Here is a 17,015-nt window from a genome sequence, read left to right as displayed (position 1 = left end):
CCAGTGTAGATCTTTCAAAAAAAAAACAACTGGGCATCAATAATGGAAATCAAATCCACATATCCAAGCACCAAAACAAAACACAAAAAAAATAAAATGTACCGGGGTTATTCAGCATACAGCATTAGAACTTTGGACAGCATTAAAGCGCTTTTGTTTTGTAATGTTTTCAATGACTTCAATACATTTTTAGATCAATTTTTAAAGCTTTAAAAAAAAAAAAAACTTAAATATATACTTATGTATAAAATCTTTGCCAAATATCATCAAATATTTACATAGAAATGTAGTATTTCGTTGTTAACCGGAAGTCGTCGTTGTGCCCGTGCCGGATATGACGAACAATCTAAGGTCATCGGTTCTCTCTCACAGCCATCTTGGATATATCGTCCTGTGTCGGTAAGTGTCTGGTGAGAATCCCTCTCCATCGAGCTATTTCCCCAACATACATATATTTACCCAAGCGCCTAAGTGTTTAATTAAAACTTAAGCTATAGGTTGGTGTGATTATTCTCTCAGTAGAGTGTTTGTAGTCAGTGATAGTCGTGTGGCTTGTGATGCTATTAGCCGGCGCAAAATGGAAGAACATGTCTCAGCTCTTTTTTGGATTTCGCTCTTAAGCGCTTTTCACGAAGCATGTGTATAGTCCTTGTGACAACCAACGGGTCGCATACAGAAACCCAGACCTGAGCACACGGAGCAATTAGTGTCCTAATCATTGCCTTTCACTAACTCGTGTTTGGCTAATATAGCAACCAGAACTGATAGCAAGCAGCTGAGCCTCAAAGCGTGGCTGTGTCACCTGTTCAACCGGCTAATGTCTGTGGAAGTCACTGTTCAAATTGCATTCATTATTATATTTGTCATATAGCTACTGATTAATACGTGGTGTCTGTCCAGCAGTAACCATGCCTGGTGAAGCTACAGAAACGGTCCCAGTCACTGAGCAAGAAATGCAGCATCCTCAAGTGGAGACGGGTTCGTATATTCTTGCTTTTCACATCATGACTAATGTCCAGCTGCATACTGGGGTCCTGGATTTCAGAAGACTCTAACAATCTTTCAAAAATATACTTATAATTGAGAAATTACAATTAGCATTCACCCTACTGAATGAACAGCTGAGCCATTCGCTCTGTAATAAACAGCAGCGTTATATGTAGAACTAAATTGCACATTTGTTAGAATTAATCCATGACCCCTCTTTTAAAGAATCAATAGTAGAAATTTATACCAAAGAGTGGATTTGGTGTACAGTGCATGTTTGCTGTGTTTGTGGGCACTTGAAAACGTGTATTTCTGTAGCAACAGCATTAGGTTGGTCTATTTCCCCGTTTACATAACTGACATGTCTGAAAGACATTTACTTTCAGTGCTTTTGTTGCATGGACATTTTTTGCATCAGGATTGTCAGCACCAGTTTGTTCCAGTGCTGCTGACATTTTCCTGATTGGATAAATTCAACACTTTGGGTGTTTATTTTCTCTCCATAATTTACGAACAATTTAAATCATAAACCAAAATATTAATGTTGAAAATCAAAGCTTGAGATTTATGTAATCGGCTGATTACCATCTTTAGGGATTGCAATATTTTCCTCAGACGAAAGCAAACAGGTGGGATATAGGGCCCTATAAAATCCATTTTATTTTTTCCCAAATTTTTTTTTTTTTTTTTTTTGGAAATAAGATTTCTTCAGAAAATATTAGTTTTTAACTCCTGTGGGTAAACAAAATAAAAAAAAGCCATAATTAAACAAAAATGAATGTTGAAAAAGATAAAAATGAGTAAGATACAATTAAAATGTATATGCAAGTTGTATTGACAATGATTATTCTGACTGCTTCTTTATTTTCTGTCTTACAGATATATATCAGAGTAACATTGTTACCCAGTTTTCCCTCAGGGATCAATGGTTTACTGAATTTACAGTTTATTGATAAAATTTTGATCAACTTAATTTAAATTATCCTGATGACTTCATTCCAGACCGTAATGCTTAAACAAAAACAAATGGATGCAAGGATAGATCAGTTATTTCACCACTAGGGGCCAGAATATTTACAGCATTAGAAGCTCTCATTAGCCGACGATGTTTAAGACCCTGGCATCGCTGGTCTCATCCACAATGACAGAACAACTTTATCCACAGATCTTCTGTAGCACTGATTAGATGTGTTTTTTAAACACATTGAGCATGTGAAGCTGATCATGTTTTCACGGAGCGCCAGTCAGCGCTTCATGGTTAACGGACAGTTTCACAGACACATTCACTTTAAGCAGACACTGGTGGCTTTGTGTTTTAGAGGGAGAGATGAGTTGCGTAGTTTTTTGGCAGTTTAGACGGTGTTTATTGCAGTGTTGACTGTTTGAAGCAGCCAGGACAGGAGGAGGCACATTTAAAAAGGCTACAATAGCTGCTGCCTCACAGAGTTCATGAGCTGATATTTTATGGAATATATTTGTGCATTTGAGTCACTCTATTAGTGTTATTGTATGCAATTCATTTATTTTCTCATTTGAAATAAAATTATTTTCTAAAAAAAAAGCACATGAAAAGCAAAAAGAACTCTTTTTACTGTTGCTGAATTTTGTTTCATTTATCTGATAATGAGTTACATAGTTATGATTGATAAATCACTCTCTGATTTCCTATAATTTACCTGATCAAGCTGATGATTTAATCATTCAGTATATTTAGGTGTAATAATCTCAATAGTTACATTAGTCTAATGGGACCAGCTTTGTCTGTGAACACGTGAAATATAATTTAAAAATATTGCGTTTCACAAATTGGGACGAATGAATAGTTCATCTCTGTCCCCGTGTTAGTGGAACTTTGGGTGGGTTTGATGGAGGAACTTGAATCGGTTCCCTTGGTTGATGATTGTCCCTGGTTTTAACCAAGTAGCGGTCCATGATGTATTGCAGCATAGTAGCTGCTGGTAGCTGAGACGAGCACCGCGCGCACACAGACAGTGGTGTGTGAGGGTGGCGGTGCTCGTCAAAGCTTTCGTATACAACGTTCTGCTCCAGAGAATAATAAGTTGAAAACAAACGGGCAGTTTTGGCACGTGGAACACGTTTTTTTTAGCTAAATTGAGGGACAAATGGCCCGTGGCCCTCGCTAATTTCCAACATGGGAATTTATCGTTTATATCGTGGGATTACGTATTCTTACCGGTGAGAATGTTTTTGACGATGAATCATAAACGATAAAATATCGCACACTCCTAATAAGTAGTTTCCGGAAACATTTCCAGTTAGAAAATGTTCCTTGCCTCACGGTGACTGCGTTTCATCCACATTTTGTCATTTCCACGTTCACAGTTTTAATTGGTCGATTCTGTGATTCTGTTCACGATTTTGTTACCGTGGATTTCATAGGGCCCTAGATAAGAGAAGGGAAAATCAAACTTTAATATCACTCCTGAAATTGAAATGGTTTTAAGACACACTACACCATTGTCTTCATATTTTAGGACAATTTTACACATTTCAGCAATATTTTATGCCATACAAGGGTGGCCCAATGTGTAGGTGGTTTAGAAATGGATGTCAAATCTCACCCAAAATATTGCAAATTCAGTGCGTGCCTTTGGTCCCACTTTTTCAGCATAGAAATGAAAATAAGTTCTTTTGCGTGAATTTTAAGTATGTAAAGTTCTGTAATAAAGTCATTGCATTGCACGAAATGTCGTCTGGTTTGATCTAGTGTCTTGCTGGGTGTCATTTTCGTTACAAGTAGCAGTAATATACATACTGAAAAAGGTATGATTGTGTGGTCTTTTTCCTAATCAGAAAAAAAGGCTTGGCACTTTGGTTTGCAAACCTCTAACCCGCATGAGTTAGGCTTACACTCTAGAAGCAATACATTTAAAAATCTCTTCCCATTCAGCTTTACCTCCTGCCCAAGCTCTTCCTCACCCACCCCAGGCTGCGAGCCCTGCCAAGCCCAAAGGCAAAGATGCTAAGAGTGCTCAGGGTTCCTCTGCTCCAAAGGCTGTCCCTGGCCGAAGAAAACGCTCCTCAATGTCTGCATCCTCCTCCTCTCCTACGTCACCTAAAACTACTCCCTCCACAACCCCCCTGTCTCCTGTACAATCTCCTCTGGCGTCCTCCCCTGGTGGCTCTGCCAGCCGCTCTGCCCCAAAAGTTGTTAAGGCTGGCAAAAAAGGAAAAGCCCACAAAGGAGAGGCATTCGTGCTGTTTTGCATACGGAAAAAGAGGTTGTAGAAATCTGTGAAAAAAAATCAGTGGACTGTTGCCTCATGCAGCCTGTCCTCTGATACTTCAGCCCCAGCCACAGACTAAAGCTGCCTCACCCATGACTGCCCCAGTAGCATTTAAAGTAACCTCCAAGTCTGCTGTTGCTGCCCCAGTCTCGTTTTCAGAAGCTATTGTTGCAAGCCCTCCCAAATCAGTTGAAATCAAAGCATCCACAGCCAAAGCTGTCGTTATTACAGCTGCAGATGATGAACTACCTCCTCTCATTCCACCTGAGAGGCCAGTGAAGATATCTGCTGGTGGCAAGGCTCCCGGTGATGGGAAACCTGCTCAGGTTGATAGCCCTCAGTCTGCTCCACAATCTGAACCTGCCGCAAGTCAAAGGTGTCGACTTCTCCAGTGCCCACAACACTTGTTGAGGCCCCTAAGCCGGTGCAAGAGCCCAAACCGGCCCCCGTTGAGGTAGCCAAAGCTGCTCCAGGGCCTAAACCAGCTCTCATTGAGCCTGCAAAGACCAAACCGGCTGCACCAGAGCCTAAACCGGTTCCCGTTGATGCTGTGAAGCCCAAACCAGCTCCTGTTACGGCTGCAAAGCCTACACCAGAGCCTAAACCAGCTCCTGTTGATGTTGCCAAAGATGCGCCAGAGTCTAAAACGGCCCCCGAGGCGCCAAAGCTTACCAAAGTCCAAACTAACTGCCTTGAGGCAGCAAAGCCCCAACCGGCCCCCGTTGAGGCTGCAAAACCTGCACCAGAGCCTAAACCAGCTCCTGTGTGCTGCTAAGTCTGCATCAGAACCTAAACCGGCTTCCGTTGAGGCTGTAAAACCCAAACCGGCCCCGTTGAGGTGCAAAGCCTGCACCAGAGCCTAGACCGGCCCCCGTTGAGGTTGCAAAGCCTGCACCAGAGCCTAAACCGGCTCCCGTTGAGGCTGCAAAACCTAAACTGGCCCCCGTTGAGGTTGCAAAGCCTGCATCAGAGCCTAAACCAGCTCCCGTTGAGGTTGCAAAACCGAAACCAGCCCCCCTTGAGGTTGCAAAGCCTGCACCAGAGCCTAAACCGGCTCCCGTTGAGGCTGCAAAACCCAAACCAGCCCCCGTTGAGGTTGCAAAGCCTGCACCAGAACCTAAACTGGCTCCTGTTGAGGCTGCAAGGCCTGCACCAGAGCTTAAACTGGCTCTCGTCGAGGCAGCCAAAGCTGTACCCAAGCCCAAACCGGCCCCCACTGAGGTTGCAAAGCCTGCACCAGAGCCTAAACCGGCTCCCATTGAGGCAGTCAAAGCTGTACCCAAGCCGGCCCCCACTGAGGTTGCAAAGCCTGTACCAGAGCTTAAACCGGCTCCCGTTGAGCCTGCAAAGCCCAAACCAGCTCCCGTTGAGACAGCCAAACCTGTAGCAGAGTCCAAATCAGCTTCTGGTAAGGCAGCTAAGCCTGCACCAGAGCCCAAACCTGCCTCCTGTTGAGCCGGTTAAAAGCCAAGGTGACTTTGCTGATGGCAAACCAGCTGTTGAAACTTCAACTGTGCCACAAAAGTCCATCCCAGTAGAGCCTCAAGTCTCTGCTCCAGCTTCTCGAAAACTCACATTTGCTGAGGCTTTAGCAAAACCTCCAATAAAACCTGAAGCTGCTGAGGTAATCAATACATCTGAACCTGTTCAGTCTCCTAAAGTTGCCCCTACACCTGCTAAAACCAATGCCAAGGTGGAGCCTGTGGTCAAGAACAATACTGGTATTTTTTTCTCTTCCTCTGGTTTGCAATTTTTTAGTGGGTTCCGTCTTTAGTTAGGAATTCTAATTGAAGCAATGTCTTGAAGTTGGCACTTGTTAAACTGTGGAGCAATAGATTGATTCATTGCTGACGTCTTTGTAAATAACCTTTATTTCTGTTTCATGTGTGTACATGGTAAGATTCTATCATTCGTTATTGAGGGTTTGTTTTGATATGTTCATTTAAACATTCCCTAAGATATGTAAAAGGATAGCGGTTTTATAACAGAAATAAATCAATTAAAGACATGGTTATCTTCAATGTGTTTTGTGCATTTTGTTTAAGTTGTAACCTTTATTTTTCAGGTGATATTGGCTGTGGCATGTTGATTTAACTGTTTTTTTTTTTCCCTTCTAATTTCTATAGGTTCTGGCACTGAGTCAGATAGTGATGACTCAGTCCCTGAGCTGGAGGAACAGGACTCGGCACAAACACAGACACAGCAGGCTCAGGTAAGGCTTTGGATTTGTGTAAAAGATAAATAACTAGTGTGCAAATGTTTAGGCAGATCAAGACAGACAGTTTTTTTGTGAAGTTAATTACTTTTTTTGTGGATACTCTTCAGTGATGATTTACACAGTGACTTTCGTTCTTCTGAGTATCCTGAAGCCACTCTTTGTGTTCTGAGAAGAGCGCCACAAAAAATGTCAGATTGGGTAATTGAGTGAGTTTTACATTTGTGACATGAAATTGTCTTTGTAGCTTGCAGCTGCTGCTGAAATCGATGAGGAGCCTGTCAGCAAAGCCAAACAGAGTCGCAGTGAAAAGAAGGCCCGCAAGGTAACCGTCTGAGCACAGTTTTGGAAAATGCACTTAGTTGTCTACTATAAATGTAATTTAGGAGGGTCCAGAATGAACGGTGGGGGAAACTGCGGATGCTGTAAATGCTGCTACTTGATAAAGAGCTCTTTTATTTGTGCTTTACACATTCATGTATGCCTAACTATTTGAAAACAAGATACATTCATTTATTAGGTTTCTAATGTTAATTTTGTACCATTGCAGGCAATGTCAAAGCTTGGTCTAAGGCAGGTAACGGGCGTCACTAGAGTCACCATCCGCAAATCAAAGAACATCTTGTTCGTCATCACTAAACCAGACGTCTACAAAAGCCCTGCGTCAGACACATATATCGTCTTTGGTGAAGCTAAGGTAAGAGATCTTTGTGTTTAAGTATGTTTTCTGAGCATATTTAGTGTAAGCCTTCATTTAACTGAGAATACCGTGTTTTCTCATCTCAGATCGAAGACCTTTCCCAGCAAGCCCAACTTGCAGCAGCAGAAAAGTTCAAGGTTCAGGGAGAAGCCGTATCAAACATCCAGGAAAACACACAGACGCCAACAGTACAGGAGGAGAGCGAAGAGGAGGAGGTAGGATGGAGGTTCCTTCAGATCAATTGCCTTTACTTGATTGCTTTAATCTTACATTTTTTTATATTTTACAGGTTGATGATACTGGAGTTGAGGTCAAGGATATTGAACTTGTCATGTCGCAAGCCAACGTGTCGCGGGCGAAGGCTGTACGGGCCCTGAAGAATAACAAGAACGACATTGTCAATGCTATTATGGTAAGACATCACTCTTTATTAAATGAGTCTTTTATGTAAAAGTGTTTATAAAGCTTAATAATGTTCTTCGTGATGATAATTACAATGACTTTCGTTCTTCTGAGTTTAATGAAGCCATTTTGTTCCTGAGAAGAGAGGAAAAATTATCTTTTGACTCAAGTGACCAAAATTCATTGTGCGCTGACCTGTTGCTGTTTTGCTCTTTTGTTGCTTTGCAGGAATTGACGATGTAGTGGGAACCTGTCAACGAGAAGTCGGAAAGTTGCTGATATAATCAAAGCTCATTTATACAATTTATACCCAAGATGAAATAAAGTTGTGGCTTGACAAAATTGCCTATCGAACTTAACTGCTGTTTTCTTGTGGAATTATTCTAAGGAAGTGGTAGGATTGGACATGTATTTTAATGGGTTCCAGAACATTGGCATGATTAGCTTATCAACAAACTAATTTTTATAAAGAAAACTTGCATATATATAATTATATCTGCTAAAAATAGTAAATCATTTTAAAAATGTGAATTAAAGCACTACAAAAAATATTGTTGGATGAGTCCTCGTGTAAACAATGCATACAAATCGAAATTTGTCACATCCAGCCAAAAACTGATTGTATTTTCAGGTATAAAATTGTTCAATACTTAACACATTTCCTGTTATGCTTCCATTGCAGGTATCCTTTAAAAGTAAACTTCTTATATTGATGGCGTGTGTATTGTCCTGCTATAGAAAAGAATCTCTATAGTTGGGAAGCATTTCAAGAAAACTTTTGAGACCATTTCTGCACATATGTCACAGTAACAAACCAGCCATAGACCAGTGTAGTGTTGAAAGATGATTCAATGTAAAGCTACAGGAATGGTGAAATATTTCAAAAGAATTTTAGTTGCCAATAATCTAGACATCTTGGGATTGAATATGAAGTTTATTTAACTATACATTCAAGTCAAACTACTACGAATTGATATTGAATTTGTATGTTGGTTGGAGAAGGGTTTTTACTAGAATTTTCAACAATGCTGTATATTATATATAAATCTCAGCCTGTCCTGGTGTAATATAGTCTTCTAGTAGTAGATTAACCTGAGCTCAGCAATGGTGAAATCCATCAAAGTTGGGTCTTAAAACTAGCAATGTCTCCTTAAGGCCTTGAGTAACAGCAGCTGCAGACAGTGACACCCCCCGCACATTTTTTCTGGGAATTTTAGAGCCTGCATGAGGATGTTCAGCCTTCAGGGTCGTTCAGCGGGGACTGTTTCAAATGTGGCACAATCTGTTAACACTGGTATGTGATATACCGCCACTAAAGCTGGGAAAAGATATTGAGATCAAATGAAATCTGCATAAATTACTACACAGCAGATTGTCATGGCTTGTTTTTATTTTCATTTATAGTCCATTTGAGTTTCACAGGTCATACCCAGAGAAAGTAGAAGTTAAAGTGGGAAAAAAATGAAAGATGGGTATTTTTACAACTACAATTTGTTATGGTTTTTCCTTTTCAGATGCATTTTATTATCACAAACCCATTATTGCATCATATTTTTACCAAAGTGTATCGTCCCATCACTAATAAATATAGGAACAGTTTTTACTCATTTAAGTCCCATATGAATACTTAACCATTTATAAGTAATGTTGGAAAATGTGTGGATAGCAATAATTTTACAAATTGTTGTGATTCAGTGTATATTAAGATTGGGACAATACAACCATGTATTTCGATATTAAAACGTCAAGATATATCGTATTTTATTTTATTTATTTTTTATTTCATACTTATATTATACTTTACTTTCATATGAGTCAAATAAAAGCACAATTAATTTTCAAACTGCATTTTTTTAGGGGTAATTTTTCCATTCATATCATTCTGTATTGTGAGCCCAGTATCATGTCGTCTTATTAATTTTGTAAAATCATCCCACCCCTATATTTTTCCGATGAGAAACTAAGTTTATTTCCCTTGAAAATGTCTCATAAACCTCAATTTAATCCCATGGCCATATTAATTTAAAGATGTTTAGCCGCTTTAAATACTTGTTTGCTTGTTGATAAGGGCAACTTGCGCTACACGTCATATGCAGCTGTAGAAACGTCTGGAAACTCAGCTCATTGAAGTTGTGGCTATATGTTCTCAATTAGATCAGAACAGGTTATGAAAAAAAAATTGGACACAAAAGTATTTTTTATTCAATTCAAAATTAAACCTTGATAATTCAAGAAAAACATACAATAATTTAAAATGAATTAATTGAAATAAATAATGTTGCCACCTGGTGGCTGTTGTGAAACAACTCGTGTTGCCTTGAGACGTCTGCCTGCTGTTGCTTTTTGAGCCACCGAGGGGAAAATATAATACAATGTACAAAATTAAAGTCTATCTAATACATTGACATACATATGAGAAGATAGCGCAGCATTGTTTTTTCTAGTTTCCAAATTATCAGCGTTACAAACGAGGCCTTGCCGGTCACCTTTTACACTGGACACCAGTTGAACCGGAACACTGACGTCACGTCAGGGACAACGGTTGCATTAAGAGATACACAACAAGACCCGTGTCTTTATTCTTTAAAAGCCTTCTATCTTGATTCGTCCCGGGTAGTTGTGAACGGCCTTGCTTCTTACAGCAGACACATCAGTCTACCCACTTATGTTTAATCTGCGGCAAGGAAGCTCCTATACCACTCCCAACATGTAAGTTAAGCGCTTAGCTCAACTCCTTGAGCTAACGCTAAAGCATGGCTTATTTGTGAAGGCGGGAGGTTAGCTTAGCTTAATTACCCCGTGGACTTAACCAACTCATTTCCCGTGAATTTTTTTGTTTTACCGAAATTGCAGTACTATTCATTGCATTGTTCGTTTTGGTATGTTTTAATTGAGAATGGGGGTAGTTTAGCTCCAGCGTGGATCAGGTGCACCGCATGGCTCGGTTATTGGAGGTCCCTCTGCTGTTAGCTGGACTAGCTAACAGCACATTGTAACTCTGAATGGAGGGCTGCTGTAATGTTAGCATCAGCCATGTGCCATGAGTCTTGATGTATTGCTACTTTAATTTGTGCTATGTGCATGAAAGTAATAACGCCATGTTTGGTGTGTTCGAGTTCGGAGTTTAGATTGTTGTTGAACCCAATAGCATGTGTTAGCTACATACGAGACTAGCATGACCTGGTGGCTACAGGCATGGCGATTATCACATGCTTGATGCAAATCAAGATGATGGTTTTTGTGGCAGTGTATTTTACCTCAGACCACTGTATGAATTTTGTACACTTTAAATAATCGTCGACAATCCACAAAATATGTAAAATATTTGTCCAGTTTAATATACATGAAGTGGTGCCTTTTTATCTACTAAAGTATTTTCTTTTACTTCTAACTGGTTTTAATTTTTCAGATTAGTCAAAAAGCTAATTATGAATAAAAGCTATTTTTTAAGACACATTATGATTTTTTTTTTTTTTTTTTTTGATTTAGGCAAGGCAAATGTATTTGTTTAGTACATTTCTTACACAAAGCAACTCAATGTGCTTTACATGATCAAAAAGTGCAACAGAAAACATCCAACAGCTTAAAATCAATTAGAACATTAGAATTGGCAACAGAAGAAAAATAAAGAAAATTTAGATGATCAGTAAAAACATTTAAAATCATCAACAAACATATTACATTAATAACTACATGACCAAAAATGTGTAAGCATCATGCACACACATGAGCAGACGGTGGGATTGTTAGAGCTTGGTTACTGATCATATGGGTGCATATGGCCTATTCTCACTATTTCTATTTCTATTCATTTAATTATGGAGTTAAAATAGATTAATAAACACGAGATACCAAACTTAAAAGTGGGGCAGTTTGACTGCAGATTTCAGGTGGGGGGGAAAAAGCTATTTTAGGAATATTGTGCCCTTGTTTGCACTTCCATGTTTAACTGCTATAAATCGTATGTAAGGACGCTGACAATATCTGATTTTGTGATGAGTTTTTCTCCAAGTTAGGGCAATTTTGTGGGATTGTTTGTGATTAGACACATTGGGAGTTCTTTCAACGATTTGTGACTGCAGTCGTGAATATAGCTGCCCGTGTAAATATTCTGGAGTTTTAATGAATTTGGCGGAACTGGTATATCTACAGCTAAACTATTAGGTAATTTGCCCCAGTAAAACAAAACAAAAATCCTTCATTTTCACTTTTTCTGTGGACTGATTTGAATGCTCTGAAGGGCCAGATTTGGCTGCCAAACCTGGAATTTAACATATGGTTTGATTTTTAGGGAGTTACTTCATTTAGTAGACAGTTTATCTAAAATAACTAATAAACAAAGCTGGATTAGCAAGTATACTGTTAAAAGAAAAAAAGGCAATAATGAAACAACATTGCTGAAGTAATTCCAAACGCTTTGATAATGTTTGATTAAAAACCTGATACAATGAAATGTCGTCATTACAGCAGCACACCAAAAATGTTGAAAGAAAATATTAGAATAAATACACACTTCATTGGCTCTCGGTCAAATTTTGTATTGAGTTCAAAATTGTCTTGAAATTCCGTGCATTGCGTGGTCAGGCTCCCCAGTATATCACTGACTTACTGTGCCTCTACACTTCAGGGCGCACCTTTAGGTCTTCAGGACAGGGTCTCCTAAAGATCCCTGAAACTCATTTTCAAACCCAGGGAGACCTGGTGTTCCAGGCTGTGGCCCCCAGATTCTGGAATGACCTGCACCTGTCCCTCAGAGAGCTTGACTGTGTGGACACTTAAGAATCATTTGAAGACTTTTGTTAAATTGATTTTAATTGGATTTTTATCTTTTATTATCCTTTTATGATGCTGTTGTGAATTCACCTTTGTTTTACTTTCCTTTTATGATGTTGTTCCTGTTGTTTTAATTTCTCCTTTGTTCTGTACTGCATTTTGTGATTTTTATCTGAGAGAAGAGCTTTATAAATAAAAATTGCTTGCGTACTTACAAATTTGTCAGCAACAATGGACTTATGGTGCTAAGTTTCACTTTTGTATTTTTGCAGGCATCCAGCAACTGCCAAGTGGTATGACAGGAGGGACTTTGTCTTTATAGAGTTCTGTGTCGCCGACAGCAAAGATGTTAAAATCAATTTTGATAAAACTAAGTGTGGTTTCAGGTATGTTGAATTCGTCTGTTAATGTTAATACACACAATTTTAAAAAAAAACATGTCTTGTCAAATATTAATATGCTTGGCATCTGCTTTGAATGAATTGTTTTCCACTCAGCTGTGTTGGAGGAACAGACAATGTCAAGCATGAGAATGAAATTGACCTTTTTGAGGCGATTGATGAAAATGTAAGCTTGTTTTTTCCTCAGTGATCATTTTAAAGCTACTTTACCATTAAAGATATGTTTCTCAGTAACAGTGAAGTGACAGGATGCTTTTCTGTTCTTTGTCTGAATGCAGGAATCCAAACATAAACGCACAGACCGTTCAGTGTTGATCTATCTAAGAAAAGCACAGCCAGGGAAGGCGTGGCCCAGGCTGACCAAAGAGAAGGCCAAGGTCAGCTATGCTAACACGTGTGGGAACAGCACATCTAAAATGTTACTTCTGATGGATTGATCTACTGTACCTGTTGTATGACATCATAATTGAGTTGTATTAGGATAATATTGATACAATGTCAAACTTGTTTGTGTTTTCAACAGCTAAGTTGGCTCAGTGTTGACTTCAACAACTGGAAAGACTGGGAGGATGACTCTGAGGAGGAAGGGGGCCAGTTCGATCAATTTTCAGATGTAAGTAGTCGGTGTGATTTCTTGTTCTTTAATTGTAATGTATATTTTGATTGATTTTTATTTAGATGTCATGCACTAGCGTGCGCAGCCCACATGGGCTTACGAGACACTGGCTCAACATAAGCAATCAAACCGATGGTTACAGGCCAATTTCACAAACATCCTGCACAAAACTTGTTGTCTTTCCCACGCTTTACAAATAAAACAAACAAAAGCAAAAGTCTGTTATCTATAAAGCCAACTCATAATCTTCTCCTCCGGCATCCAAAAAACGTCTGGGTTAGACAAATGTACACGTTCAAATAAAACATTTCGTAAATCAAAAATAAAGTGGACAATACAGGACAAAATGAGACTCGTCCTCCATCACCTCCAAATCACACACAGTATAGAGTCGCTCCTCCTCGGGGAGGCCTTTGAACCGGCCCATCTCCACTGTTAGGGGTAGTGTGCCACTTCTCAGCTGGATAAATATGTTTGATGCAGTAAAATTCACGAAACATGACAGTTTCTTTTGTGTAGAGGAGAGGGCTCTACAAAAATTAGATCTTGGCCATCAGTGTCAAGTGCTTTGAATTAGGGCAGTGGTTCCCAATCTTTTTTGTCCTGTGTAGCGCCTTCATATAAAGAGTACCTCCGCCATAATTTAATATGCTTTTTCATTTGTGGAACAGCGGGCTCTCCTAAACCCCTAACTATGTCTCCAACTTTGGTTCCCCAAAGCTTAATTTACAAATTCAAAACAATGATTGGAATTTATGTGAGAATATATATAAATAACAATGTAACTTTTATGTGATTACATGAATGTTAAGTTAATATGATGTAAAATGTAGCTAATTATTGTCAGTTGTGTGATAAAATGGCCTCTACAGCATAAAATAATCCTGTATCCTCAATAAATTACAAGAAAATATAGTTTTTTTTATTGAGCAATTGTACTGGGAACATTTCCTGATTATTTTTTTAAAAAAATCTTTCCAAGCACCCCTGCAATGTGCTCCTGTACCCCTAGGCGTACACGTACCCCTATTTGGGAACCACTGTATTAAAGGAAGGATTCAGTCCAACTTTATTTGTGAAGCACTTTAAGTAAACCCAGGAGGACAAAGTGCTGTACATATTGACATCACCTGGAAAACAATAACATTCAAAACACAGAGCACTGTAAAAAATATTAAACACTACAAAATCTGTAAACACTTGGCATTGGAATGTCAGTGTTTGTTCTGACGTGATCCTGAGGGGTTTACTTCAGGCAGGGTAACTGTTTTGTTGCAATTTTGCAATGAAGATTTTTATTTCCTAAATAAATTGTAACTAGTGTTAAGGTCAACGTAATAATGAGCATAAATGTCTGCAAAGTTGTGGTATATTTGTTTAACACAGTTCCTTAATTTTTACTAAGCCTATTTCTTCGTGGCTGATATTTTGATCACTGAGTTTCAATAAAACTAATTAATACATTTTAAAGTTTAATTATTTCAGTTTTTTAATTAACTGTAATGATGGTGTAATGTTGTTACAGATGATGAACAACATGGGATGTGATGAGGACCTACCTGATCTAGATGGTGCAGACGATGTAAGAAACTCCTGTTTTACTAAAACTCCAAAAAAACGTTTATGTTGTTAAAATCGCAATATTTAAATTCTTAATTTGTAATATTAGTAGAGAGAATGGAACAGAAATGAGTGAATGACTACACAATCAGGTTAAAAGAGATAATTGTAAATTGATGCATATTCCTTCTCCTACAGGATGAATCTGCTGATAGCGACGATGAGAGTAAGTAATAACCTCAAAATCAAAGCTATAAACTCTGCTGGAGAGTTTGGACATATTTTTTGTTTCTATTTCAGAAATTCCGGATTTGGAGTAGAAGATTTTCAGACTCTGGACAGAGAAATGGAAGAACGAAGGGGTCCTTTAAAATGTCATGTCTATTCTGATGTTGAAGGAAGTGATAAACAACTGTACATATGAGTCAGTAGCCATATTTAAATCCATAAGTTCAGCTTCAAACCCCTGACCAGTCAGTCCACTGAAGGTTGAAAATGCATGATATTGTACAGAGCAGCTATCTCCATTTCCATTCACTGTACTGCACCTTCTGGATATAATGTTTCATTGTCATATTACAACTAAACACACTATTTGTTGAAAAAAAAAAAAGCTGTAAAGTTGTCTTCATCCAAGCAATACATGTTTTGAGATTTCAATTTGCTTTAGGACGCATGACTGGAAAATAATTAGGCCAGACTTCCTCCCAGTGTTGTATTTTGAAATTAGTCGACCGGTGAAATTTGACTTGATTGGATTCCTTAAAGCTTTCCATGTGCTGTGAATTAGATATTGAGAACGTGTGTTTTCATAGCTTAAACCCTCTGTCTTACATATTTCCCTTTTCTTTTTGTTTAATGGTCGATCAAAATGATTTGAACTCATCACTGAAAGGGTTCCATCTTCCTCGTGATTGAAACATACACTTAATGAATTGGTTTGAATCCCACAGCATCGTAATGGTTTCCCTCCTCGTTCCCCACCACCACCACCACCACCACCACCACCACACACTCATGCTGAACTACAGAAGCAAGGCAATGGGTTCAGCAGCAGCCTAAATTCACACAGCCGCTACATCCTGTGGTTTACTGCTGTGCTCCAGCTTCTCTACGTTTGCTCATCATCAATAGATCCTGAAGGAAGCCTTTGGAACGACGTGACGACATCTGATGACCAAATTATATTTGCACTGTCAGTTAAAAAATTTAAGAGCAGACGAGTGTTGTTGAAATACAGTGAAAATTCTTTTTTATTGTCTACCATCTTTTTAAAATAAACTGTTTAAGATTATTTTTTGTTGTTTTTGATATTTGTTATATATAGATGATGTGATGGAAAGCTATCAGACATGACGAGGAAAAACTCGTTCTTAAGTTGATTTGAACAGATTCATGGTTTATCTAAAGCAGGTGGTTCAAACATCTTAGTTCAGGGGCCAGATATGGTCCAGTTTGACCTTGACTGGGCTGCAGATTTTAGAGGGGGGGGGCAATTTCAATATTAATGTGTCCTGGTTTGCACTTCTACATATAAATGATTACATCAGTCCCTGCAGACACATCACTTAAATTGCCCTGATTTTGGGGACATTTCTTTGAATAATTAGAGAAAAATTTGCATTCAGCAATTTGAGATTAAAAACATAATAAAATGTCTTTGTATTTGGGGGGCTGAGATATCTGCAGCTGAATTAGTTGGTCATTTACAAAATCATATTTTTCTATCATTTTTACTTTCTTGAGGGGGTTAAATTTAATGTTCTAAAGGGCCGGATTGGGCCCTGCCCGTGGGCCTTGAGTTTGACATGTGGTCTAAAGTGACTGGTTAGAAAGAGCCTTAATGTAAACAAACAAAACTGTATGGAGTCTAATACAGCGGTTCCCAACCTTAATTGGATTGTGACCCCATGTTGATATCAAGAATTTCTGGAGGTATATATATATAACAGAATACAGTTGTTTCAAATTGTGTAATTTTTTTTTTTATTCTTTATTCATGAAAGGTTTAAGGTCAGTTTACACATCTTGTTTACACATTAGAAAAGGACCACAGTAAAATAAGATGTCTCTGACATGACTTGCATTACTCCCTTGTTTTTTCCATATTAAA

At 38.6% G+C, this 17,015-nt stretch overlaps 2 protein-coding genes and 2 non-coding genes across 7 annotated transcripts; all 4 read left to right on the top strand.

Annotated features, from left to right (window-relative positions):
* Nucleotides 1-316: 316 nt before the first annotated feature.
* naca (nascent polypeptide associated complex subunit alpha) lies at nucleotides 317-7,911 on the top strand. 4 transcript variants are annotated; one of them, XM_028452689.1, is made up of 8 exons: nucleotides 317-399; nucleotides 904-978; nucleotides 6,362-6,447; nucleotides 6,698-6,775; nucleotides 7,001-7,147; nucleotides 7,237-7,365; nucleotides 7,440-7,562; nucleotides 7,781-7,911. In XM_028452689.1, the coding sequence occupies exons 2-8, from the start codon at nucleotides 909-911 to the stop codon at nucleotides 7,793-7,795; spliced, it is 648 nt and encodes a 215-aa protein (XP_028308490.1). In that variant the 5' UTR covers nucleotides 317-399; nucleotides 904-908; the 3' UTR covers nucleotides 7,796-7,911. The 4 variants fall into 4 exon arrangements, with proteins under 4 accessions (XP_028308490.1, XP_028308488.1, XP_028308489.1 ...); XM_028452690.1 differs by having other exon boundaries at nucleotides 328-399; nucleotides 901-978; XM_028452687.1 differs by lacking the exons at nucleotides 6,362-6,447; nucleotides 6,698-6,775; nucleotides 7,001-7,147; ... (1 more) ...; nucleotides 7,440-7,562; nucleotides 7,781-7,911 and adding exons at nucleotides 3,899-5,058; nucleotides 5,099-5,693 and having other exon boundaries at nucleotides 327-399.
* LOC114467743 (small nucleolar RNA SNORD59) lies at nucleotides 6,554-6,627 on the top strand. Its single transcript, XR_003674565.1, has one exon. It is a non-coding gene; the product is annotated as a small nucleolar RNA SNORD59 (small nucleolar RNA).
* LOC114467744 (small nucleolar RNA SNORD59) lies at nucleotides 7,627-7,696 on the top strand. The gene has a single exon (XR_003674566.1). It is a non-coding gene; the product is annotated as a small nucleolar RNA SNORD59 (small nucleolar RNA).
* A 2,045-nt stretch (nucleotides 7,912-9,956) lies between the features above and the next one.
* Nucleotides 9,957-16,029, top strand: ptges3b (prostaglandin E synthase 3b (cytosolic)). Its single transcript, XM_028452758.1, has 8 exons — nucleotides 9,957-10,261; nucleotides 12,598-12,711; nucleotides 12,823-12,892; nucleotides 13,005-13,103; nucleotides 13,250-13,339; nucleotides 14,868-14,924; nucleotides 15,101-15,128; nucleotides 15,203-16,029. The coding sequence occupies exons 1-8, from the start codon at nucleotides 10,218-10,220 to the stop codon at nucleotides 15,220-15,222; spliced, it is 522 nt and encodes a 173-aa protein (XP_028308559.1). The 5' UTR covers nucleotides 9,957-10,217; the 3' UTR covers nucleotides 15,223-16,029.
* Nucleotides 16,030-17,015: the final 986 nt, after the last annotated feature.

Source organism: Gouania willdenowi, chromosome 7 (assembly GCF_900634775.1).
Source record: "Gouania willdenowi chromosome 7, fGouWil2.1, whole genome shotgun sequence".
In the NCBI taxonomy this organism is placed as follows: Eukaryota; Metazoa; Chordata; class Actinopteri; order Blenniiformes; family Gobiesocidae; genus Gouania; species Gouania willdenowi.
This window is presented reverse-complemented; position numbering and strand designations above follow the sequence as displayed.

What these genes read in the sequence shown, in the direction of transcription:
- naca (XM_028452687.1), top strand. Translation starts at nt 4,853, where the DNA reads ATGTTGCCAAAGATGCGCCAGAGTCTAAAACGGCCCCCGAGGCGCCAA. An exon ending in GTTGAGGCTGTAAAACCCAA is followed by an intron (nt 5,059 to 5,098) that starts ACCGGCCCCGTT and finishes ACCAGAGCCTAG; the next exon opens with ACCGGCCCCCGTTGAGGTTG.
- ptges3b (XM_028452758.1), top strand. Translation starts at nt 10,218, where the DNA reads ATGTTTAATCTGCGGCAAGGAAGCTCCTATACCACTCCCAACAT. An exon ending in ATCTAGATGGTGCAGACGAT is followed by an intron (nt 14,925 to 15,100) that starts GTAAGAAACTCC and finishes CTTCTCCTACAG; the next exon opens with GATGAATCTGCTGATAGCGA. An exon ending in TGCTGATAGCGACGATGAGA is followed by an intron (nt 15,129 to 15,202) that starts GTAAGTAATAAC and finishes TTTCTATTTCAG; the next exon opens with AAATTCCGGATTTGGAGTAG.